This window comes from Elgaria multicarinata, chromosome 9 (genome assembly GCF_023053635.1).
Source record: "Elgaria multicarinata webbii isolate HBS135686 ecotype San Diego chromosome 9, rElgMul1.1.pri, whole genome shotgun sequence".
Classification (NCBI taxonomy): domain Eukaryota; kingdom Metazoa; phylum Chordata; class Lepidosauria; order Squamata; family Anguidae; genus Elgaria; species Elgaria multicarinata.
Window position 1 is genome coordinate 35,156,586 of NC_086179.1, and position 21,871 is coordinate 35,178,456.

Genomic DNA, 21,871 nt, shown 5'->3' on the forward strand with positions numbered 1-21,871 from the left:
CACATTCCATATACCATTTCCAAACCGCTTTCAAAGTGTTAGATCCCGCTTGGTGTAGATCTGGCCGGAGTGATCAGCAGTGCAATGGCCTCCTGGGTCCTGCAGTTATGTGATGGTTGCAAAATCCAGAACACCCAACATATTGGAATCTGCCTTCTATTGAGTCGAACCACTGATCCATTAAGGCCAATATTGCCCACACTGACTGGCAACTACTCTTCAGGATTTCAGGCAGGGCTTTCCCCAGGCCTACCTGGAGATGCCGGGGATCGAACCTGGGACCTTTTGCATACAAAGCAAGTGCTCTGCCACTGAGCTACAGCCCCTTCGTGGTGTTGCTCTCCCCATGTTTTATTTAAGGAGCTTCTGTATCTCCACATGTGCACAACCCTGTCCACAGGCCGAGCCCTGCTGGTCTGCATGTGTAAAGTATTGCCCTCCTTCTCCCTTTGCCTGCACATGTAGATCCTTGTGCCCAGCCCTTCTCTGTCAGTCTGTGGCACATGACAATCATTAGCTTAGGCCTTTGGCACATGCTCAGATCCAGCAAATCTCATGTCCGTGCAGCCAACCTACGATATGTTTGCTGTGCGTTGTTATGCGGCGTGCATGCGCAAATCCACCTGGTCTCCTTTCTTGACAGCCACCATTGTCAATCAGGGTGTGTGTGTCGGGGGGGAGGGCTGTGTGTGTGTGCAATGCGCCCTGGATTCCTGTGCCCTCAAAGAGAGCCCTTCCTTCTCAGTCCATTAGTTAACTTCCCAGTGCAATGCCCCAGAGGCACGTACCACCCTCTGAAAGCTATATTAAAAGCCAGGTCAATGCTGGCCTTCGTTCATTCCCTCAGAGAAAAAGCCTCATTGATTATCGCAGAGGGAGGGAGGTTGTGAGAGGAGGGGGCCTGGCTCGCAGATGGGTCAACAGTCAGCGCATGAGACTGTATGTCAGGCCAGCAACGGGGAATTCGTGGCAGTTAGCACCTTTGAATGCCTGTGTGGCTCCTGTGGCCATTTAACAGTACAGATCAACTGAATCCATTGTGAAATGATGATTGGCTGGTTTATTTACACTGATATATTATGGCCACTTAGATGTCACCCAAAAAGGGCTTTTGCATATGCTAATTTATAACATTTGCATATGCCAATTTAGAGGTGTATATGCAAATTCAGACAGAATGACCATAAAGTATATACAAATTAGTAGAGACTGGTGTCTCCGATGTCAATGGAGCAGTGAATCTGTTTCGGGTTTCAGTCACAAGCAGTCAGAACTCTAAAGGCTTTGCACTTTGGATAGCTGTTGAAGACCTCCATCAAATGAGCATTTTATTGCACACTCATTACTGGGCACTCACAGATTTTTGCGGGTCCCTCTCACGACGCTGGCTGCCTCCCGAGTGCTTCCTGCCCCTTCTAGCCTTCTTCACACAACAACAACAAAACACGCCAGTAAGTCCAACTTATTTTTAAAGACGGAAGTTGCCACTATCTCTGCTGTGTGCAGGAGAAGCAGCGGGATCAAAACGTGCATGTTGTTTACTTCCTCTTTCAAAGGAGGAAGTAATGAGGGACAAATGCATGAGTGGAGAAGTGACAGTAAGGAAATGCGATTTTCCTCCATGTGATGATGCTCTTAGAGTTCTGACTGGTTCTGAGTAAAACCTGGAGTGGGTTCACTGCCCCACTGATATTGGAACCACTAGCCTCCACTGATAGAAATCCAATACATCTGACCATAGTGGCCAAGACTGTGTACAGATGAGCTGTGTACTTGCTCAGTCAGCAATTATCCAGGTGCTCACTGGTGATAAGCAACTTCAAGCATGCATGCCCAGCTCTCTTTCTCCTTCCCTTCTGATGGCCCTTTCTCCTTAAACTGGTTTTGGACTGAACAGTCTTTCACAGAGAGGACTGACCTCTGTAAAGAACAACGCATGGCCGCCTTTATAGGGAGCCTTCCAGTCTGAAGTGGGGAATCTATGATCCTTCAGAAGTTGTTGGACTAAGAAATTCATCATCTCTGACCATTGACTATGCTGCCTGGGACTGATGGGAATTGAAAGCCCACAATATCTGCAAGGCACCAGGTTCCCCATCCCTGTGAATCCAGATGAAACCCAGTTTACCAGGAACTCTTCCTGTTTTCCGCTACCTCTTCCCAGTCAACCAGAGTCCCTAGTTTGCTGTTGAGAAATTGCTCCTTTAAATGTGTAGGGTCCACCATCCTTCCTTCTATTGTGTTAGCAAACGGACCATAAAAATCTGAACAGTTGACTAAGACTTCCCTGCAGCAGAAACCTAAGGGCTATGGAAAATAAATAATTCCCTGACTAAGGTTGCTGGTTTTTCGATGATCCCTCGTGGCTGTGCCTTTAACACCTGCAAGATCTGCCACAGTGAGCGGTAATAATGTTTACCTCCACACTATAGTCAAGCCACAGCTGAAAGTGCAGCATCATCTGGTTGAAACATTGGTGGCCCAAAGAAAGGAGCTTTCAGCGGTATGAAATAGGAGGAATTTGACCAAGTGATCCTTGGTGGGGGGAAAGTAGGATGGCCATGGGTCTTACTTTACAGAGAACAGTCTTCTGTTTGGAGGTGTTCTCCTCTATTTGAAGGTCTGGCCAGTCAAAGTCTAGTTTAAAGATCCAGAACTATCAGAAGGGAGAGCTAGCAGGGGCCTTGAAGTTGCCCCTCCACAGTTTGCACCTAGACAACAGCTGATGGACCAGGCATATGGGTCACCTGGTCACAGAGTGTCTCTACATTAAGGGAAAAACCCTGCACTTTACCATTTTTTCCTTTGGGGGGGGTCTTTCTGCTTTGATTATGGTTCCTTTAGATGGCAACCAATGGCGACCATGTGATTTGTTATTGAAAACTTCCCCTCTTGGCAATCCTCTATACAGTTATATTAAACAGCACCATCTAGTGGTCTGTGATATCCCACGATAATTTTAAATAGTGCATAATCTCTGATCTTTTTAAAAGTGAGATTACTGGGGGAAGGTGCAGGAGATGTCCTGGAGGTTGATGATGTCATGTAAAGGACCTGCACATTTCATGAGTGGCCAGTTATGAGTGTGCAATAAATCACTCATTTAGAGAAGCTCATACTCTTCCCCACTATAGTCAGATATATTGTATTCCTATTTAAATTCTAGCAATTCTTTCTAAATGTGTGTGCGTGTGTGTATAATGCAAACTTTATGCAAATCTGTGTCCTCTTTTACCCTCAGTTTCGTTGCTATATATGTGGCCTCCCTAGATAAAAGGGTATCTGCCTATTTTCACCTGTCAAATGTTGGAGAGTCTAGGAGTTAAATTCCCTTCTTTCCCTTTTCATAGGTTGCAACCGGGCATGAAGGTGTAGAAGATAGTCTCTTGCATAAGGAGAGACCAACCTGTTCAGTGTTTTATCACTTATAAGCAAGAGAGTTTTGTTATTGTTAGTAAAAAAAAAAAACCACACATAAGTATTAAACAGCGCTTAAAAAATGCCCTGGTTATCTATGTGGAGCCATATTGAAATCTTTCAGCAGCAGAAAGTTCCCACTGAGGTTAATAAGAGCTTTAACTGTCAATGAGATGCATGAAAAGACACATTTGGTTAATGAGGTGAGAAAGGCCAGGTAATTAAACAGTTACATTGTACCAGCTTTTTCTGCTGACTCCAAGGCAATGCATTAAGTGGAGGCTGGAGGCTCCGATGTCAGTGGGGCTGAACCTCAACTGACTGCATTCAAACTACTCAAAGCTCTTCATCAAATTTAGCTCTGATCTCTCTACAGTCCTAACCATGCCAAGTCCACTGCCAGTCAGGGCTCACAAGGTCAAAGCACTGTGACTTTTTGATTAGCAGAGGCAATGAAGTCCTCTGCTTGCCGCCGCCACCTCAGCTTCTCTCTTCCCTCTGACTTTGGTTGCAGTCCTCACAGTAGCTGGAGGACAACAGATTTTCTTCCTGAGGCTGAGAAAAGAAACTCCTGGAAAATCTTTTGCTAGTGGTCTTAGGCTGTTTGTGAACATGCCGTGTCCCTCTCTTTCCCTTTGTTGTGCAATCTCAGGTATCACTAGCCAAAGTCCAACATACTAACCACTACACTGCCCTTTGACAGCTCACTACTCTAGGACTATCAGCTCATCCTAATAAACTGGGTATTGCACTGCATACTGCTGCTCTTTGTACACATAGATGCATATATAGCCAGTGGAGGCTGGTGGTTCCAATTTCAGTGGGGCTGTGAACCCATTCTGGATTTTACTCAGAATCAGCCAAAACACTAAAGGCGCTATCCAAGGTAATGAACCCTACCCCACCCCCTAATATGTGAAGCACCTTGGATAGCTCCTTTAGGGTTATGGCTGCTTCTGACTAAAACCCAGAACAGAGAGAGAGAGAGAGAGAGAGAGAGAGAGAGAGAGAGAGAGAGAGAGATGAATATGGTTCCACACTTGCTTGAACCTGTCTTAAACCCATATGTGAATTGTAAGCCAAGTACTGAGAACAACAGAGTGGCCCAACTGTCCCATATTTTCATAGAAACACAAGAAGCTGCCTTGAACTGAGTCAGCCCATGGGTCCATCTAGCCCAGTATTGTCAACACTGACTGGCAGCGCAACAATGGCTCCCCAGGGTTTCAGGCAGGGCTTTTCCCAGCCCTACCTGGAGATGCCAGGGATTGAACCTGGGACCTTCTGCATGCAAAGCAGTTGCTCTACGACTGAGCCATGGCCCCTCCCCATTTTCAGTCTGTATGGGAATATCTACATTACAAGTAATCTTGATTTTATATGAGTTTAAGTGTTACGTCTTTGCCCCTCAAAGGATCCCGGAAATGATAGTTTATTGCAATGAACCATCTGTTTCACATCCCTAATAGAACCATTTCCTAGAATTCCCTAGGGTTGAGGAATGGCCAATTGAAGCTTGTGGTATGGGTGTATAATTAACTCAACATCAAGGAAATGCTACTGATGCATTGAACTCAGGATCCTCATCTCTTTGTTTCCAGGCTTCCCCTAGAACATTATACTTTATTAAAAAATAAATAGTTTCAATGTCAATTTTCCCGGTGAGAACATGGAATGAGTTAGAAGATGGAAAATGTGGAGGTGAGCATATAGATTCCATTGCTTAGGAGAGACCTGTTGCAGGTCACTCAACGCCTGGCCCTCTGGAGTTTCCTCTTGTAAACGTTTCTCCCTTGTATGGTTTGCATCTCCATGGGAAGGGACTGAAATTTCAAAAGGATCAGAGAAGACGTGGTGTTAAGGTTACTTAGGGAATCATGGATACCGAGAACCAGAATCGAGAGATTAACTGTTCATGTGTAAGAACAGAGGAAGCTAAAGTTATTCTCTCCTGGTGTAATGTTTTAAGTATGCAACAAATAATTCACATGCAAATCATATCCTATTGTCATCATATCTTCCACTGCCCCCTGCAAAATGCCAGGTTCGCTCACTCATCCCTGTTTGGTTGACATTTGCAGCTTTCTTGTCTTGCAGCAATAGTGCCAACCATCTTGGTAGTCATTGATCCCATGCTGCTCCTAGCAGCATAACAAAATGCACCGTAGATTAACCCAGGCCCGTGCAACTATTGCTGTCTTCTCCTAGTGCCAAGCCACAAAAAAGCAGGAGTGTGGATACAATGAAGAGTGACCTCAGTTCTGTTCTGAATCCAGGATGTTTAAAAACCAAATGTCTAACCTCATGGCAGGAAGCCTGAAACATCCAATGCCAGTGGGGTGTCATGTCTGTACATTCTCAGGTGTATTCAAAAGTTGGTAGAAGGAGTCCTGCATGGGGCTTTTCCAGTCAAGCACTGGTGCTAATGGGATATGGAGACATTGGAGAATAAATGTGGGAAGGGTAGCTAGGTTGGAGATTAGATGGCGGATTCCCTACGGTATGAGAGTGCGTCCAGGGGAATGGAGACCTGCAACCGATCGAGATCCATATGGCTCCCAAATTCCATCATAGGTATGACTCCTGCATCCTCCTTCGTGCCTCCTCCCAAATCTACTCCTACATCCAAGTCATCCTCCTCATCTTCATCCTGACTGACAAGAGCCAGCTCGTTCTCATAGCAGAAGGCACTGGGGGGTGGCGGAGGTGAAGGCAGGATGGTGATCTTGCTCTCCTGAAGCTGCCGAGCAGAGCAGCAAGGGGTCCCTGCCACCTCGTAGGTCTTGTGGAAGCGTGAATAGTCCACCTTATAATGTTTCTTCTCCTCAAAGACAACAGGCTCGAAACGGTGGCCCCAAAGGATCTCGCTAGCCAGGTAGGAGCTGCGAGCCTGCGTGGTCATGGCTGTAGCTTCCACCATGCCCTCAAGGATGACAACAATCTCAAAGTCCTCCCTCTCCAGCTCTTCCTTACCCATCCCATAGAGAGGACTTTCTTCATCGATCTCATGGACAATAATAATGGGAGACACCAAGAAGATGCGGTCAAGGCCTATGTCATAGCCTACATTCAGATCCCGCTGGTCCAATGGAAGATACTCACCTTCTGCCGTCATGTAGGGCTTGATGAGCTGGGCCCGGACATGAGCTTCCACAATATGGCTCCTCCTCAAATTGCCCACCCGCCACATGAGGCAGAGCTTGCCATCCCGTAGAGAGATGACAGCATGGTGGCTGAAAAGGAGGGTCTGGGCTCGTTTCTTGGGGCGTGCCATCTTGGCCATGATGGTGCCAATCATGAAAGAGTCAATAACGCAGCCCACAATGGATTGTACCACTACCACCATGATGGCCAGTGGGCATTCCTCAGTCACATATCGGAAGCCATACCCAATGGTGGTCTGTGTTTCTACTGAAAAGAGGAAAGCTCCTAAGAATCCATTGACGTGCTTGATGCAGAATTTTGAAGCGCTGGAGCCGCTTCCGGCACTGGAGGCATCTAAGTCACCGTGAAAGAAAGCAATGATCCAGAAGAGCAGGCCAAAGAACAGCCAGGAGACCAAGAAGGCTGCTGAGAAGATCATGAGCATGTAGCGCCAACGGGTGTCCACGCAGGTAGTAAAGATGTCAGCCATGTAACGCTGAGACTTGTTGCTTAGGTTGGCGAAGTAGACATTGCACTGGCCATTCTTTTTCACAAAGCGGTTGCGGCGTTTCCGTCGCGGAGCGTGGCCTTTCCCGTTCCGACTGTGCCCGTTGAGGCTGCCAAGCGAAGAGACCTTGTGCCCGTCCTCTTCAGTGGAGACAATACTGTACCTTATAAAAAGGAGAGATTGGGGTTAAAAGTGGGAGACAGGCAAGTGGTGCTTCCTTTAAAGAGCTCATGCTCAAAGCTCTGGCACCTCACTTTCTCCACCGCAGGATAGCTGTCACACTGGATTTCTGGTGTACGAGTGGGGAACCTCTTTGAGCCTGAATTTCAGGCCAAATTCAATTGCTGAGAAACTCATGGGGGGCTGCATTCAGCGACGGGGGAACCAAAGTCAGAAAGGGCAAGGCCCAAAGTGAAAAAGGTAGGCCGAAACACCAAGAATTACGCTCTTAAAGCTTAATGCTCTTCCCACCGGTAACTGAGGGCCAAAGCTATGGAATTCCAGGACTTTGGAGGTCAGGCAGGCGCCAATGTTATATTGCTTCTGGCTCCTCCTGAAAACGTTGTTTCAGGAAGTTTTCCCTGAATGACCAGCCACAGTTTATTGTATTAAAAATTACAGTTTAAAATCTAATTTTAATATGGTGGTTTTATTCTGTTTTTATTCTTTTATTCTATCCAAAATCTCTGCATGGGGAGCGGTATATAAATATATTACAAATAAATAAACCAAACATTTGGCTTTTTTAAAAAAAAAATCTAATGCACACAAACACACATACATACGCACACACAAATATTTATTTACAATATTTTTACACACACACACACACACAGGTGGGTGTCATTTTATGAAAAAAATGGGTGCAGGGAGGTAAAATCCTCTTCTCCTAGAGCGCTGTGGTCCTGATCTAAATCAAGGCCATGTGCGCTTACATAGGGTGACCATCTGAAGAGGAGGACAGGGCTTTAACAGTTGCAATGAAAAGAGAATTTCAGCTGGTGTCATTGGTGCGCATGCAGCACCTGGTGAAATTCCCTCTTCATCACAACAGTTAAAGCTGCAGAAGCTATACTAGAGTGACCAGATACAAAAGAGGGCAGGGTTCCTGCAGCTTTAACTGTGTTGTGTTGAAGAGGGGATTTCTGCATGCATACAAATGACATCTGCTGAAATTCCCCTTTTCTATACAACTGTTAAAGATACAGGAGCCCTGTCCTCCTTTCCATGTGGTCGCCGTAGCTTACAGGAGAACAGAGCAAGCTAGCATGTGCAGCTCCACAGTGCATGCTTTAATGAATGTTTAGTTTGGCCCTGAGACTTAGGAGAGGAATTTCGGCCTTTTAGAATAGGGTGCGGGGAAAACTGCAAAAGCCAGAAAACCTGTGAACCATCAGTGTTTCTGGGAAAGAGGATGGAGCCAGGGAAGGGGTATTTGGGGCCATGTGCCGCCTTACAGGAGAGGAAGCCCCCCAGCACTGGAAGTCCAGGGCAACCGAGAAAACCACAAAGCGCTGGCATTCATATATATTATATAAAAATTCAGAAGGGTGAATCACTCTTGAGTTCAAAATACCTGCAATTAAAATAATGTTCTATTCTTTGCAGTTTTTGTAGATTATATTTTTGCATTTCTACAGATAGTGTCATTCAAATGAGAGAGAGGGAGAAAGAGAGAGAGAGAGAGAGAGAGAGAGAGAGAGAGAGAGCAATTAAAATAAACTTAGAAGGAGGAGTGCAAAAGGATTCAAACCCCCCCCCCTATGTGTTTTAACCACATAGGACTCTATAGGGGCTATTCAAGGTGCAGAAGCACCTTGGGTAGCTTCTTTAGAGTTCTGACTGAAACCCGGAGTGGATACACTGCCCTGCTGACCTCAGAGCCACTGGCCCCCACTGGTACATACATACCATTCCCCCAACAAAGGCAACTTGACTAACTTCCAAGATTGGACTTGTAAGGAGAAGCTCATGCAATCAGCAGAGCCGTGTGGATGTGGTTTCATAACGGTTTAACTCCAAATTGCATAAGGCTGGAAGTTTCTATTTTCTGTTCGGTTCTCGTTTGTTGATCTAATTGTGCATCTGTGACAATGTTTATACACTTGCAGAGTTCTAGACAATTCTGTTGCTACAGCAACAAGCGTGTTTCCCAGAATCCTATATCTAAAGCCAAAGGTGTAATTTAGAGATCAAGAAACAAAGGGTTGGCAGATAGCCTGAAAGAAACTCCCTCTCGCCAAGAGTTCTGTCCCTGCCTTTATCTCCTCTTCATCCAAAATATACGCCACCATCTCCATCTCCATTTTGCCCGAAAGGGCGGCTGCAGTCTCATCACGGAAAGTTCAGTTTGGCATCACGATCTCCCCAGAAAAGATGCTGCCATTGTAAACACCTACGATCGATACTTTACAGCAGCTTTCCCCAACCTGGCATCCTCCAGAAGATGGGAGTTGTAGTCCAAGAGGATGCCAAGTTCGGAAAGGCTGATGCATTCCATGATCAAAATATCCCTAACTTACGTTGTCCTGGTGGGTTTTTGTTTTGATTCTTAAGACAGAAGGGGATGCAGGTTTTGAGCTGAAGTCCCAGGCAAAGGTGATGGACATATTGCTACAGAATTTCTCTGACTACATATTGGATTAATATAACTAAAATTCCCAAACCTAGGTAAGTCGTGTGCACACTGCACAGGTTTGCAACTTTAGTGGTTTAAGCCTGTGTGTGAGCCCCAGCACAGGGCAGAGGTACCATACTGGGAAGGGAGCCCATCCACAGTTTCTACAGATGTTACAGTCGCTGCACTGCCATGGTATTCTATTGCCACCTTGTCCTTTTCTTCAGGCCTCCTATTACCCTGTCTGCCTTGCCTCAGCAGAGCCTGGGGAGGAAGGGAGCGCGTCTGCAGTTTCTACAGGTGCTACAGTCGCTGCACTGCTGTTCGATGCTTGCCGGTCCTGATATTATTATTTTTTTTAAGGAAGAAATACTCCAAGCATGTGCAGTCACATTTTAAACTCAAATCATTGCCTCATCCCATAAAATGGAGTTTGTCATGTCTAGCTCTGCTCCCCCTGGGTTGGAAGAAGGTGTTTCAGGTGATCAATCAGAATCAGACTCTGAAGTAGAGGAGTCGGCGCCAGAAACAGGCCAGCTTGTACCAGTGGGGGAGAAAGCTCTCACGGGCCCTTCACCAGCTAGGAGTGAACCCTCTCCAGAGCTTATCTCATCAAGGTCAAATAATACACAGTCAGTGGGAAGCCAACATTCTTCCGAAGCAGAGAACATGCACAGGTTAGCCGATCCTAGAGTACACCACCAACTAAAATGGGTGGAGCGAAAGGAAGGCAAGAGAAAGTCAGCCCAGTTTTGCCTAGGGGGAAAGTTCCTAGAGATAAGACTCTCTTCAGGTGGGAAGAGATGCTTATTGCTTGAATAAAGCTTTGTGGCGTCATTATTGTCTCCCAGGAAGGCAGGAGGTTTTGAGAAACGTGACAGAGTTGGCTTCTTCTGCCCTGATTCTAAATGCCTTTATTTAGGAAGATAGTACATCCTTTTGTAGAAAAGAATATATTTTTAAAAAAGCAAAAGCAATAAAATGACTGCTTGGAACCATACATGTTCCTGCCTCCTCTCAGACTATAAAATATCTTTAAAGTTAAGAGGAAAGGAAACTCTGGTGAGGAGTGTCAGTCTTATGTGTGCATGTTAGCTCAAGTGCTGGTATTGGCCTGTTTGCCACCTCCCCTCCCCCATCACCTGCCCTGGGGGCCCCAGACTTTGTCGCCAAGGCCCAGACCTAGCTGGACCACCAGACAGAAAACAAAACAAAAGATGCCCCCCCCCCCAATGTTTTCTTTTCTGTCTTGTTGACTGGCAAACCTAGACAATAATCTATAAACTGCTGCTATTCCATACAATCGAATGGGATCATCAGAACACCACCTATCCTCAAGCCAAACAGCAACATTGGCAGGGGGCTACCAGGAGGAGGGCCTTCTCTGCTGTGGCACCCTGACTGTGGAATGAGCTCCCTAAAGAAGTTCACCTGGCACCTACACTATACTCTTTTAGACGCCAGGTGAAGACCTTTTCATTTTCTCAGCCTTTGAACAGTCTATCAAATTAATTTTAACTTCGCTGTTTTAAATTTTATCCTGGCTGTGTTTTTACATTGTATTTTATATTATGCTTTTATAGTGTTTGTTTTATATTTTGAATGGTTTCTATGGTTTTAATTTTTGTAAACTGCCCAAAGAGAGCTTCGGCTATTGGGCGGTATAAAAATGCAATAAATAAATAAATAAATAAATAAATAAATCCCCATAACAGGTATTTGCCAAGGCCTGGCAGGATCCCTCTTTGCTGTCTTTCAAGTAAATAGTGCTTTATTTAGACAAGCATTTAGCGTTTAAGGTGACCTGCTTGCTGAAGTAGGTCTTAAACAGCGGGAGCTGTTTATTTCTTTTTTTAGTGATATGCTTTCAATTGATATGGTTGGATGTTTGAATTATAATTTTGTATTCTGTCTTCTATTCTATTGTAGTTATCTGCCTGGAGTGCTATTTATTATTATTATTATTTATTTATTTATTTATTTATTTATTTATTTATATAGCACCATCAATGTACATGGTGCTGTACAGCGTAAAACAGTAAATACATGTGGTGTAGATGTGTCGAGCCTTTTTCAACCCAGTGGCCGAATTCCAATTTGGGAAGGGTAGGGTCTCATTGGCCACATTCCAACAAGAGGTGGGCTAAGGACACAGGGCGGGGACAACAGCAGACAAAGCCAAGTGGACAGGGCCATATGGAAGCCTTACCAATTCGGACATCTTTCTGCCAAGTACACACAACACAACTCAATCCTAAGTCTGCTTAGGAGTAAGCTCCAGTGTAACTGTTCTCATGCCCGCAAAATGCACACCCGAATTCTCTGCAGGGCATTTAGAGGTTAATGATAGGAGACAACAGCAAAAGAAGTTGGCAGGCTGGGTGAGGGCTGAAGATACCCCATACCTGTGGCAGCACAAAGGCAGTATATAAATGAGAAAAAAACCTGTGATTTGAACCAAAGTCGTAAATACAAGCTTCTCTTACATATAAATCAGGTTGCAACAGCATGTGTGCTCCATGTTTCCACCTTAGAATCATAGAATCATAGAATAGTAGAGTTGGAAGGGGCCCACAAGGATATCGAGTACAACCCCCTGCTCAATGCAGGAATCCACCTTAAAGCATACCTGACAGATGGCTGTCCAGCTGAATCTTGAATGCCTCTAGGATGGGAGAGCCCACTACCTCCCTGGGTCATTGGTTCCATTGTCATACTGCTCTAACAGTCAGGAGGTTTTTCCTGATATCCAGCTGGAATCCAGCTTCCTATAACTTGAACCCATTATTCCGTGTCCTGCACTCTGGGAGGATCGAGAAGAGATCCTGGCCCTCCTCTGTGGGACAACCTTTTAAGTGTTTGAAGAGTGCTCTCATGTCTCCCCTCAGTCTTTTCTTCTCCAGGCTAAACATCCCCAGTTCTTTACGTCTCTCCTCATAGGGCTTTGTTTCCAGACCCCTGATCATCCTGGTTGCCCTCCTCTGAACACGCTCCAGTTTGTCTGCGTCCTTCTTGAAGTGTGGAGCCCAGAACTGGATGCAATACTCAAGATGAGGCCTAACCAGGGCCAAATACAGAGGAGCCAGCACTTTGTTGTATCGAGGGGAAGGGTTTTAAAATAGCTATAACTGCTCATCTGGGAAGAATCATACAGCCTGAAAGAAAGTTAAGACGGATTCAGAACTAGAAAAGCTGGATGAAACAGGACACTCACCTGTTTACTCGGATGCTGCCCATGATTCGCTTTATCATGAGGTACTTCTTGTTATAAAGGTGAGGGGCTTCCAGGGTTATGTGTGTGAGAGCGAGGTTGGCACCCAAGCAGGAGTCCACACAAGAGGTCGGGGGGTGCTTCAGGGCTGGGGGGCAACTGCCATTGTTCCCATCGATCTGGGGTCGACACCTGTACTGGAGACAAAAATGTAGAAGACGAGTCAGCTGAGCTGATGAAAGTGTGGGTTTTCTTGCCATCTGTATTTATTTATAGCTCATCTTCCTTCCATCACAGAACACAAGGAGGCCTGCAGAGAGTTCTCTAGCCAGTGGCTCCACTAGGGTTGGACTTCAGGGTGCAGGTCTTGGGCCCCAAAACCCAGTGGGCCCACACACAACCACCAGAGGAGAAAGTGGCAGCAGAAGATGAGGGAGAAGCCCATGGGGAACATAGGAAGCTGCTTTATACTGAGTCAGACAGTGGGTCCATCTATCCCAGTACTGTCAACACAGGGTGACAGCGGTTCTCCAGAGTTTCTGGCAGGAATTTTTTTCAGCCCTACCTGGATCAAACCTGCGACCTTCTGCATGCAAAGCTAGTGCTCTGCCACTGAGCCACAGCCCCTCCCTTGTGTTGGCAGCAATATATCAAGGCTGAGGTGCTCATCTTTCTTAGAATCATAGGATCATAGAATAGCAGAGTTGGAAGGGGCCTACAAGGCCATCGAGTCCAACCCCCTGCTCAATGCAGGAATCCACCCTAAAGCTTCCCTGACAGATGGTTGTCCAGCTGCCTCTTGAAGGCCTCTAGCGTGGGAGAGCCCACAACCTCCCTAGATAACTGATTCCATTGTCGTACTGCTCTAACAGTCAGGAAGTTTTTCCTGATGTCCAGCTGGAATTTGGCTTCCTTTAACTTGAGCCCGTTATTCCGTGTCCTGCACTCTGGGAGGATCGAGAAGAGATTCTGGCCCTCCTCTGTGTGACAACCTTTTAAGTATTTGAAGAGTGCTATCATGTCTCTCTTCAATCTTTTCTTCTCCAAGCTAAACATGCCCAGTTCTTTCAGTCTCTCTTCATAGGGCTTTGTTTCTTCTTCTTCTTCTTCTTCTTCTTCTTCTTCTGCTGCTGCTGCTGCTGCTGCTGCTGCTGCTGCTTCTGCTTCTGCTTCTGCTTCTGCTTCTTCTAGTCAGGTGGGCGCATTGCACAGTGAAGCGTTTGCTGCTGGGGCTCCTGCTGGATGCCTCCATGGAGCCCAGAAATGTCAGAGGTGGGCATGGCTGGGGCGCCAGCAGCAGGCCCTTCTCTCCACTATCTGCATGCCCAACTAAATGCTGGCCAAGAAGAAAGGGGCTCCTCCCTACTGCTGCTGGCTAGGTTTGTGAGGAGGTGAGCAGATTGAGTGACCAGGGCATCAAAGGAGGGGGTGGAGCACCCAGGTCATTGAGGAACCAGGGCAGAAGAGGCAAAGCAGCCAGGGTGCTGTGTATGGGGGAGGAGGGAACGGGCAAGGGGGCCCAGAGGGCACCTTGATCAGAGTCCCTTCAAACCTAGCAGCACTGCAGGAGGGGCCATGGGTCAGTGGTGGAGTGGCTGCTTTTGCATGTAGAAGGTTGCAGGTTCAATCCTCGGCATAGGGTTGGAAAAACTCCTGCCTGACACCTGCTGCCAGTCAATGTTGATAATACTGGATTGGATGGACCAATGGTCCTACTCGGTATGAGGCAGCTTCCTATGTTCCACTGCTATCTTAGGCGGTCTCCTACCCTGGCACTGACCTAGTGAAGGCTGGTGGCTTCTAGGTCAATGGGGCAATGAATCCGCTCTAAGCTTCAGTCAGAACCAGTCAGGACTCTAAAGGACCTATCCATGGTGCTGGACCCTATGGTGATTAAGCCTCCTGGGTGATCATGTCCTACGACTTCTACAAATGGCTCCCCTGTCCCAGAGTGATGCCAAAGCTGCCCCCATGAAATGTTAAACTGTAGGGTGGCCTGTGTGAGCGGAACCTGAAACATATTCCTCAGGGAGAAGACTTTGAATAAACCAATGAGGTATAAAGTGAGGTATTATAGTAGACCATATGCTGAGGGTAAATTCTTGAAAATATGGCAGCATTTGCCTACAGAGCAGTTGCAAAAACTGAATGAAAGTTCACTGTGTCGCATATCCCATTTCCTGAATTGCCAGGAGGTTGAGCTAGATGAACCTTGAGGTCTGTTCTGACTCTGAAGGTTCTGTGACTGTACAGTTAAGTCAATGTTATTTGTAGGAGCCCTGTTGGATCAGACCAAGAGTTCATCTCATCAGCCAACTTCTTGCTTCCCACCATGGGCAAGCAAATGCCTCCAGGAAGCCCATAAGCTATCTCGGCATGTCTTTCAGATATCTCAGCCTGGCTGCTTCATCGTCGTTTGAAACTTAACATGGCAAAGACTGAACTGCTAGTTTTTCCTCCTAAACCTTCTCCTCACCTCTCATTCTCCCTTACTGTCAACGATGTCACGCTTACTCCGGTCAAGGAAGCTCGTAGTCTTGGCTTTATATTTGACTCCTCGCTCTCCTTTACTCCTCACATCGAGGCAGTAGCTAAATCCTGTCGTTTCTTCCTGTATAATATTGCCAGGATTCGACCATTTTTGTCTGTCTCTTCTGCCAAGACTCTCGTTCACGCACTGGTTATCTCTCGGTTGGACTACTGCAACCTTCTTCTCTCTGGCCTTCCTTCGTCTCACATCAGTCCGCTGGTCTCTGTCCACCACTCTGCCGCTAAGATCATCTTCTTGGCCCGCCGCTCTGACCATGTCACTCCACTTCTGAAATCTCTTCATTGGCTTCCAATTCACTTCAGAATCCAATATAAACTTCTCCTACTGACCTTCAAAGCTCTTCACTGCCTAGCTCCTGCCTATCTCTCCTCTCTCATCTCACACTATCGCCCCGCTCGGGCTCTCCGCTCCTCCGATGCCATGCTTCTCGCCTGCCCAAGGACCTCCACTTCCCTTACTCGGCTTCGTCCTTTTTCTTCTGCTGCCCCTTACGCCTGGAACGCTCTTCCAGAACACTTGAGAACTACAAACTCAATCACTGCTTTTAAGACTCAGCTCAAAACTTTTCTTTTCCCTATAGCCTTCAAATATTGAGTTTGTTCTGACTTTACACTGTTGGTTTTGCCCTACCCTGTGCCTGTTTACACTTCCCTGTGCCTGTTTGCATTCTCCTTCCCTCTTTATTGCTTACTACAACTTATTAGATTGTAAGCCTATGCGGCAGGGTCTTGCTATTTACTGTGTTATCTGTACAGCACCATGTACATTGATGGTGCTATATAAATAAATAATAATAATAATAATAATAATAATAATAATAATAATAATAATAATAATTAGCCCTCTCCTGTTGTTGTTCTGGAGCCACTGGAATTTGGGGGGGGGCTGCCTCTGAATCCACCATGCGTGGCGGCCATTGATAGACCAGTCCTTGGTTCAATCCCCTTTTAAAATCATCTGAAGTAGTTGCTCTTGCCACATCTTGTGGCAGCGAATTCTATAAAGCAGTCAAGTGCTGCAAGAAAGAGAACTTCCTTTCGTCTATCCTGAATTTCTTGCCCATCCGTTTGAAGAAGTTCTAGTATCATGTCCCTTCTTAGACAACTCCCCCACCTAAACTAAGAAAAAAAACCCCAAGTTTTAACCTTTCCTTGTAGAGAAGGTGCTCCTGCCCCTGGATTAATTTTGGTTGCGCCCCTTTTGCGTTCCATTTGCAGCTCCAGCGTCAGCTCCAGGGTTAGGAGGACCTTTGGGCAAGGCATCCTTCATGGGCCGCCTCCCTCAGTGACTTTGCCTTCTCACCAGCATGGTCACCAGCTGCAATTGCTCCTCATCCTCTTTTCTCATCATTGCTACCATTTGTTTGCTTGCCAGGCAGAGCGCCAGTGAGCAAGCAGGCTGTGGCATCTCACCACTAACCTCGTCTGTTCCCAGAGCAAGAGGCAGGTGAACAAGCAGGTTGCCAGAGTGAAGAGGAGGAGCAACGCCAGGGGACCCCGCTGGGGTGTGGGCTCTCAGCAGGAGCCCAACCATGCCTACCTTCGGTGGTGGAAGACCTGTTCAGCTCTTGATTCCCTTTTTAAGATGGTCTGATCAGAACTGAACACAGCACTCCAAATGCAGCCACACCATCCATTTCTATAAGGGCATTGAGGTCTTAGCAGTTTTATTTTCAGCCCCATTCGTAATGATCCCTAACATGGAATGTGCCTTTTTCACAGCTGCCGCACCTTCTGTTGATCTTTTTTTTATTTAGCAATCCGCCATGCAACCAAGATGTCTTTCTTGATTAGTCACTATCAGTTCAGACCCTATTAGTGTTTATGTGAAGCTGACGTTGCGTTTGAGGTATTTCCACCACCACCACCCCTGGTCCAAATGTGTATTACTTTACACACACATTTGCGTAAGAGAGGGAGACCTAACCATGGGATGGGGTTGGGGGGCGGGGGCGGAAGGAATCTCACACAAGATTGGAAACAAGAACTGGACACCAATTCCCATCATCCCCAGCTAGCATAGGCCATGCTTGGGGATGATAGAAGTTGTAGTCCAACACACCTGGAGGGCACCAGCTTGGGGAAGCCAGATTTAGAACTCAAGTGGAAGGCTCACAGAGGCCGAAGAAGCCAAAGGTCTCAAACAGGAGGGTTGCGCAGGTTCAGGAGTTAGCACACAATTGCAAGGCTGAGGGTTCAGTGGAGGCTAGTGGCTCCGATGTCAGTGGGATGGTGAATCCATTCCGGGTTGCTGTCACAACCAGTCAGATCTCTAGAGGAGCTATCCAAGCATCTCTGACTGAAACCCAGAACGGATTCACCTCCCCACTGACATTGGAGTAACCAGCCTCCACTGCTGATGTCTTTTTCACGCGTGAGGCTCCTGCTCCCATAGGTTCGCACTGTGACCGTAAAACCTACGTTGCCCAGAATCCTCATTCACATGACAAATGCTTCTCCTCCTCTTCGACATCAAGAATGCCGTTCAGATGCTTGCTGCTCCCTTAAATTTTATTTAAAATTTAAATAAAAAATTTATTTTTAAACTTTTGACTCTCAAAAGTCAAGTTGCTTTGAATAAATTAGTGACCGGCCATCTTAGGCTGTTTTCACTTTTGAGGTGTACACCAGTGCTTGCTTCAATCTGTTCAGTAATGCAACTGCAAAACTTACAACTGGCCAAAATGCTGGTTCCTGTTACAAAGGCCTCTGATCAGTTTCCTGCATGGACAAAGACCTTTTCTACACAAGGCATTTATTGCTTCCTTGTCATTCCCTACTCACAGTTCTTTAGATGGTGCTGTGACCCTCCAATTTCACTTCTGTATCTAAACAGCACTTTTAGCAAGGTGTTTTGTTTTGTTTTGGATCAGGGAAAATGCAGTATTATTTGTGAAAATGAAAGAAAATGTTTCTGTCTCTCTCTTGCGTATTTGCACTATCCCACAGTACTACCTAGGGGTAATGTAGTGGAAAAGAAGAAAAGGAAATGCTGTTCTTGTAGTGCTCAGATCTCAATTCTGGGATGAAACCAAAAGTAGAGACATTGCATTATTAACAGTGTCATGTAGAAAAGACCATAACCTCTAGATGGCACTGTGCTATAGCAGAATAATGCAACTACACGTGTAAGAAAAAACGTTTTCTTTCTCTTTCAGAAATAATACTCCATTTTCCCCACTGTTTAAAAAATAATAATGGGAAAGAGTTATTTACAAACAGAAGCAAAACTGGAGGGTCACAACATTGTCTAAAGCATCCGTAAACAACCGTGAGTAGGGAACGATGAGCACACATGAAATGCTTCATGGACTGCAGCTGGGGCAAAGGGTTGAACAACTCCCCCTCCCCCAATGCCACAGTCCCCGTCTGGACTGCCTACTCCAGTTGCTATTTGGTTAAGAAAAAACAAGCATACAAGCAGTGGTGCAATGAGGTAATTTTAGATCATGGACTTAATGATCTTACAGAGGCAGCAGCGGGGTTGGGGTGTGCGTTTAGACAGCCCTGTGCATTCCTCCCATTGTGAAGCACACAACTAGCATTTCTCTTCTTCCCGCCATTCCCATTCCATGCTTCTACATTCCTGATATGTTAGAGCAACGAACAAACAACAGTTTCCCAACCCTGACAAGAAAGAAACACTCTGAGCCGGTGCAATTTAAACCATAGCACCGTCATAACTTCAGGAATAAAATGGAGTTTGCTTCTACTGCCCTGATGCTAAACACATTACCTTGGGAATATGCAACATGTTGTTGTAGAAAATATACTTTTAAAGAATAATAATAATAATAATAATAATAATAATAATAATAATAATAATGAGATTAGTACACATGTACATGCCCAGCCGTTCACCCTCTATCAAATGTTTTAAACCATAACAAGAAAGGACGCTGCATTGACCAGAGTTAGCCCTTGTGGGCCGTGGGCCTGTTTGCCACTGGGCTTGTTTGCTGCTGCCCTCATTGCTGGGTGGTCATTTGGCATCCCGCTGAGTTTGCAGGGCCCCAGACATCAGTCCCGAGGTCCCACCCCTAGCTGCACCACTGCACGCAAGGGCCAATCACCTGATTAGCGTCCATCTACTTTGGCTTTAGCTCTCCCTCTTTTGCAAAGAACCTTGGGGCCCGTGTGCACTGTGCCGACTTTGCAGCTTTGAAATAGAGCACCCAAGGCATTAGTATATGAAATTAATATTCCATTATGTAATAAAAGTACTTCTGGGGGAAAGAGAGAGGTTGCTTATTTGAAGCCCTACATTATGAGAGCAAACGCTTTTCAGCCTCAGAGGGACACGGCAGGTGCATTTACTCTCGTATTCAAGAGAGTTCCCCTAAGTTTGTTCCTGCACTTCCTCTTCCATCTCCACTTCAGACATTCTGCCTACAGATTTAAGGAGGTCAGCCACGAGCGACAGCGTTTCGGCTCCAAAGACCAGCTGGTGGATGGTTGCGTGGGCGTGGTTGGTGACCCGGAGGAGGTTCTGCAACGCCACGTTGACGTGCTGTTTCACGGCCCCCATGTTGGAAGACTGGCCGGAGCGCAAAGTGTCGTTCTCCACTTTGTAGCAGGTCAGCTCGGCCTTGAGGAAGGACATCTCCTGTTTCATCTGCTCAACCTCCCTCTCCGCCTTCAAGGCCCTTTGAGTCATGCACTGGAGATTTTGTTCAGCCTGCTGCACCAGCACTTCCAGATCCTGTGCTTCTTTCTCTTCTTTATTCACCGTGGCTTGCAGAGTCCTTTCGAGGTTTCTCACCATCTGGGATTGGCTTTCTGAGAAGTTCTGGATCCGTTTGATCTTTCTCCTCAGCATGGAATTTTCCTCCCTCAGCTCTTGGTAGCTCAGCTGCGGAGACATATACTCTGCTTCTCCGATAGGTTCTTCGTGGGCAGCGTAGCTTTCACCGGCCTTGGTATGAGATGGGCAACCGATACACGTGTCGTTATCACTGAATGGCCAGGAAGAGAAAGCCTCCATCCCCAAAAGCCTGGTTGTGTTGTAATTGTATGGGTCGCACTGGGCCATGTTGGCGATCCTTGACAGATGTGCCTTGTCATATGTCTCTCTCCAGTCCTCGTCCTCGTCTGACAAATTGTCAGCAAGGGTCGCCGCCTTGTATAATGGCTCTTGAAACTCCAAACTCAAGCCCAGCGGTTCGGCCGGAAGAGTCACCTCTTCCAGTTCAAGGTTCTGCCGGGACATTTTCTTCCTGTAATTTCTATTTTTCCCGTCGTGTTGTCTTGCCCCCCCACGGTTCTTGTTTTTAGCCGAGCCTTTCAAGGAAAATGTAGGCAGGTCACTTGAATTTTTCAGCTGATTGTCTCCAGAGCTGACGTGACTCTTGATGTGATCAGGAGGAGGTGGCATGTGATGGTGGTAACAGGGCTGTACCTCCACTTCCTCCTCTTTCAGGCCTCGGGAATGTGAGCAGCCTGCGAGAACAGGCCGTGGCATTTTGGGGGGCACAACTGGCTTCTATAGGAGTTGCATTCTTCCAAATTTAGCACCAGGCCAGGTCCCACAACCCTTTCAGTGGTTTAGCCAGCCCTGCCGACTGTAATGCCGGTGCGTTTGGCCTCAGCACAGTTTTAATGGTCTACTGAAGCATCTGAATCTATGCCTTGCACGTGTGTGTGTCTTTAATAGTGGAGGAAGCAGAAGTTACCATGATCTATGATGTCACTAGATGACAGTAGTTCATTTTGTGACTTCACAGGCTGGGGAGAGGCACATAGCTAGAATAGCTTTCACAACTTTCTCAGCTGTTGAAACTGAAATATACGTAGTGATGAGAGCCAGGAGTTGAGCTCACATCTGATATCACAATCCTCTCTTGTATCTTCAGATAACCTTGCAACTGGAATGCTGCTCCAACTAAGTGGGTCTGGGACCTACAGGTAGGTGAAAACACTTGTTATTGGGCAGATTAAAACCCTTGCTATTGGATGGATTAAAATATAATAAATAAAATTAATTAAAACGCGACTTAAGCTGGGTGACCTAAGTGGTAAATCATTTGCCTTTTTTAAAATAGTGAAATAGAAAGGTGGTGGGAGGGAGAAAAGGAAAAAGAGAGAAGGTGAGAGTACCTGCAGTGATTTATGTAAGTGCTATACTAGTTTAACTGTCCTGGCTCCCTCCTTCTAACCACCAACGCAGACCTGGACATTGTAATTTAGCGTAAGGGCTGAGAATTGTGTTAGAGATTCTACATCTTAGCCCACCCTACTATTTCAGGGATTCCTTGATTAGAACGAATGATTATTAAACCAGTGTATGTGCGTAGATATACTGTGAGGAGAAAAGACTGGAAAATGGTGAAAAAATTAAATTGGTTCCCATTGTTTCAGGTTGAGTCAAGATGGATCCTGGGTCTGAAAAAGTTTATTAATGAGACAGAAGAGGCTTAAGTTGTGT

At 46.2% G+C, this 21,871-nt stretch overlaps 2 protein-coding genes and 1 non-coding gene across 3 annotated transcripts; all 3 read right to left on the reverse strand.

The window, feature by feature from the left end:
• Positions 1-254: 254 nt before the first annotated feature.
• TRNAT-UGU (transfer RNA threonine (anticodon UGU)) lies at positions 255-326 on the reverse strand. The gene has a single exon. It is a non-coding gene; the product is annotated as a tRNA-Thr (tRNA).
• A 5,493-nt stretch (positions 327-5,819) lies between these two features.
• On the reverse strand, positions 5,820-12,938 carry KCNJ4 (potassium inwardly rectifying channel subfamily J member 4). The gene is made up of 2 exons (XM_063134597.1): positions 12,901-12,938; positions 5,820-7,232 (listed from the first exon to the last, which is right to left on the reverse strand). Exons 1-2 carry the CDS (start codon positions 12,936-12,938, stop codon positions 5,897-5,899), a joined length of 1,374 nt encoding a protein of 457 aa, XP_062990667.1. The 3' UTR covers positions 5,820-5,896.
• A 6,848-nt stretch (positions 12,939-19,786) lies between these two features.
• Positions 19,787-20,908, reverse strand: LOC134404042 (endosome-associated-trafficking regulator 1-like). Its single transcript, XM_063134598.1, has one exon. The coding sequence runs from the start codon at positions 20,906-20,908 to the stop codon at positions 19,787-19,789; it is 1,122 nt and encodes a 373-aa protein (XP_062990668.1).
• Positions 20,909-21,871: the final 963 nt, after the last annotated feature.

Bases quoted from the DNA above. Each gene is read 5' to 3' on its own strand.
- KCNJ4 (XM_063134597.1), bottom strand. From the start codon at position 12,938: ATGATAAAGCGAATCATGGGCAGCATCCGAGTAAACAG. The intron at 7,233-12,900 runs GTGAGTGTCCTG...CCTTTTTATAAG, and splicing joins GGCAGCATCCGAGTAAACAG to GTACAGTATTGTCTCCACTG.
- LOC134404042 (XM_063134598.1), bottom strand. From the start codon at position 20,908: ATGCCACGGCCTGTTCTCGCAGGCTGCTCACATTCCCGAGGCCTGAAA.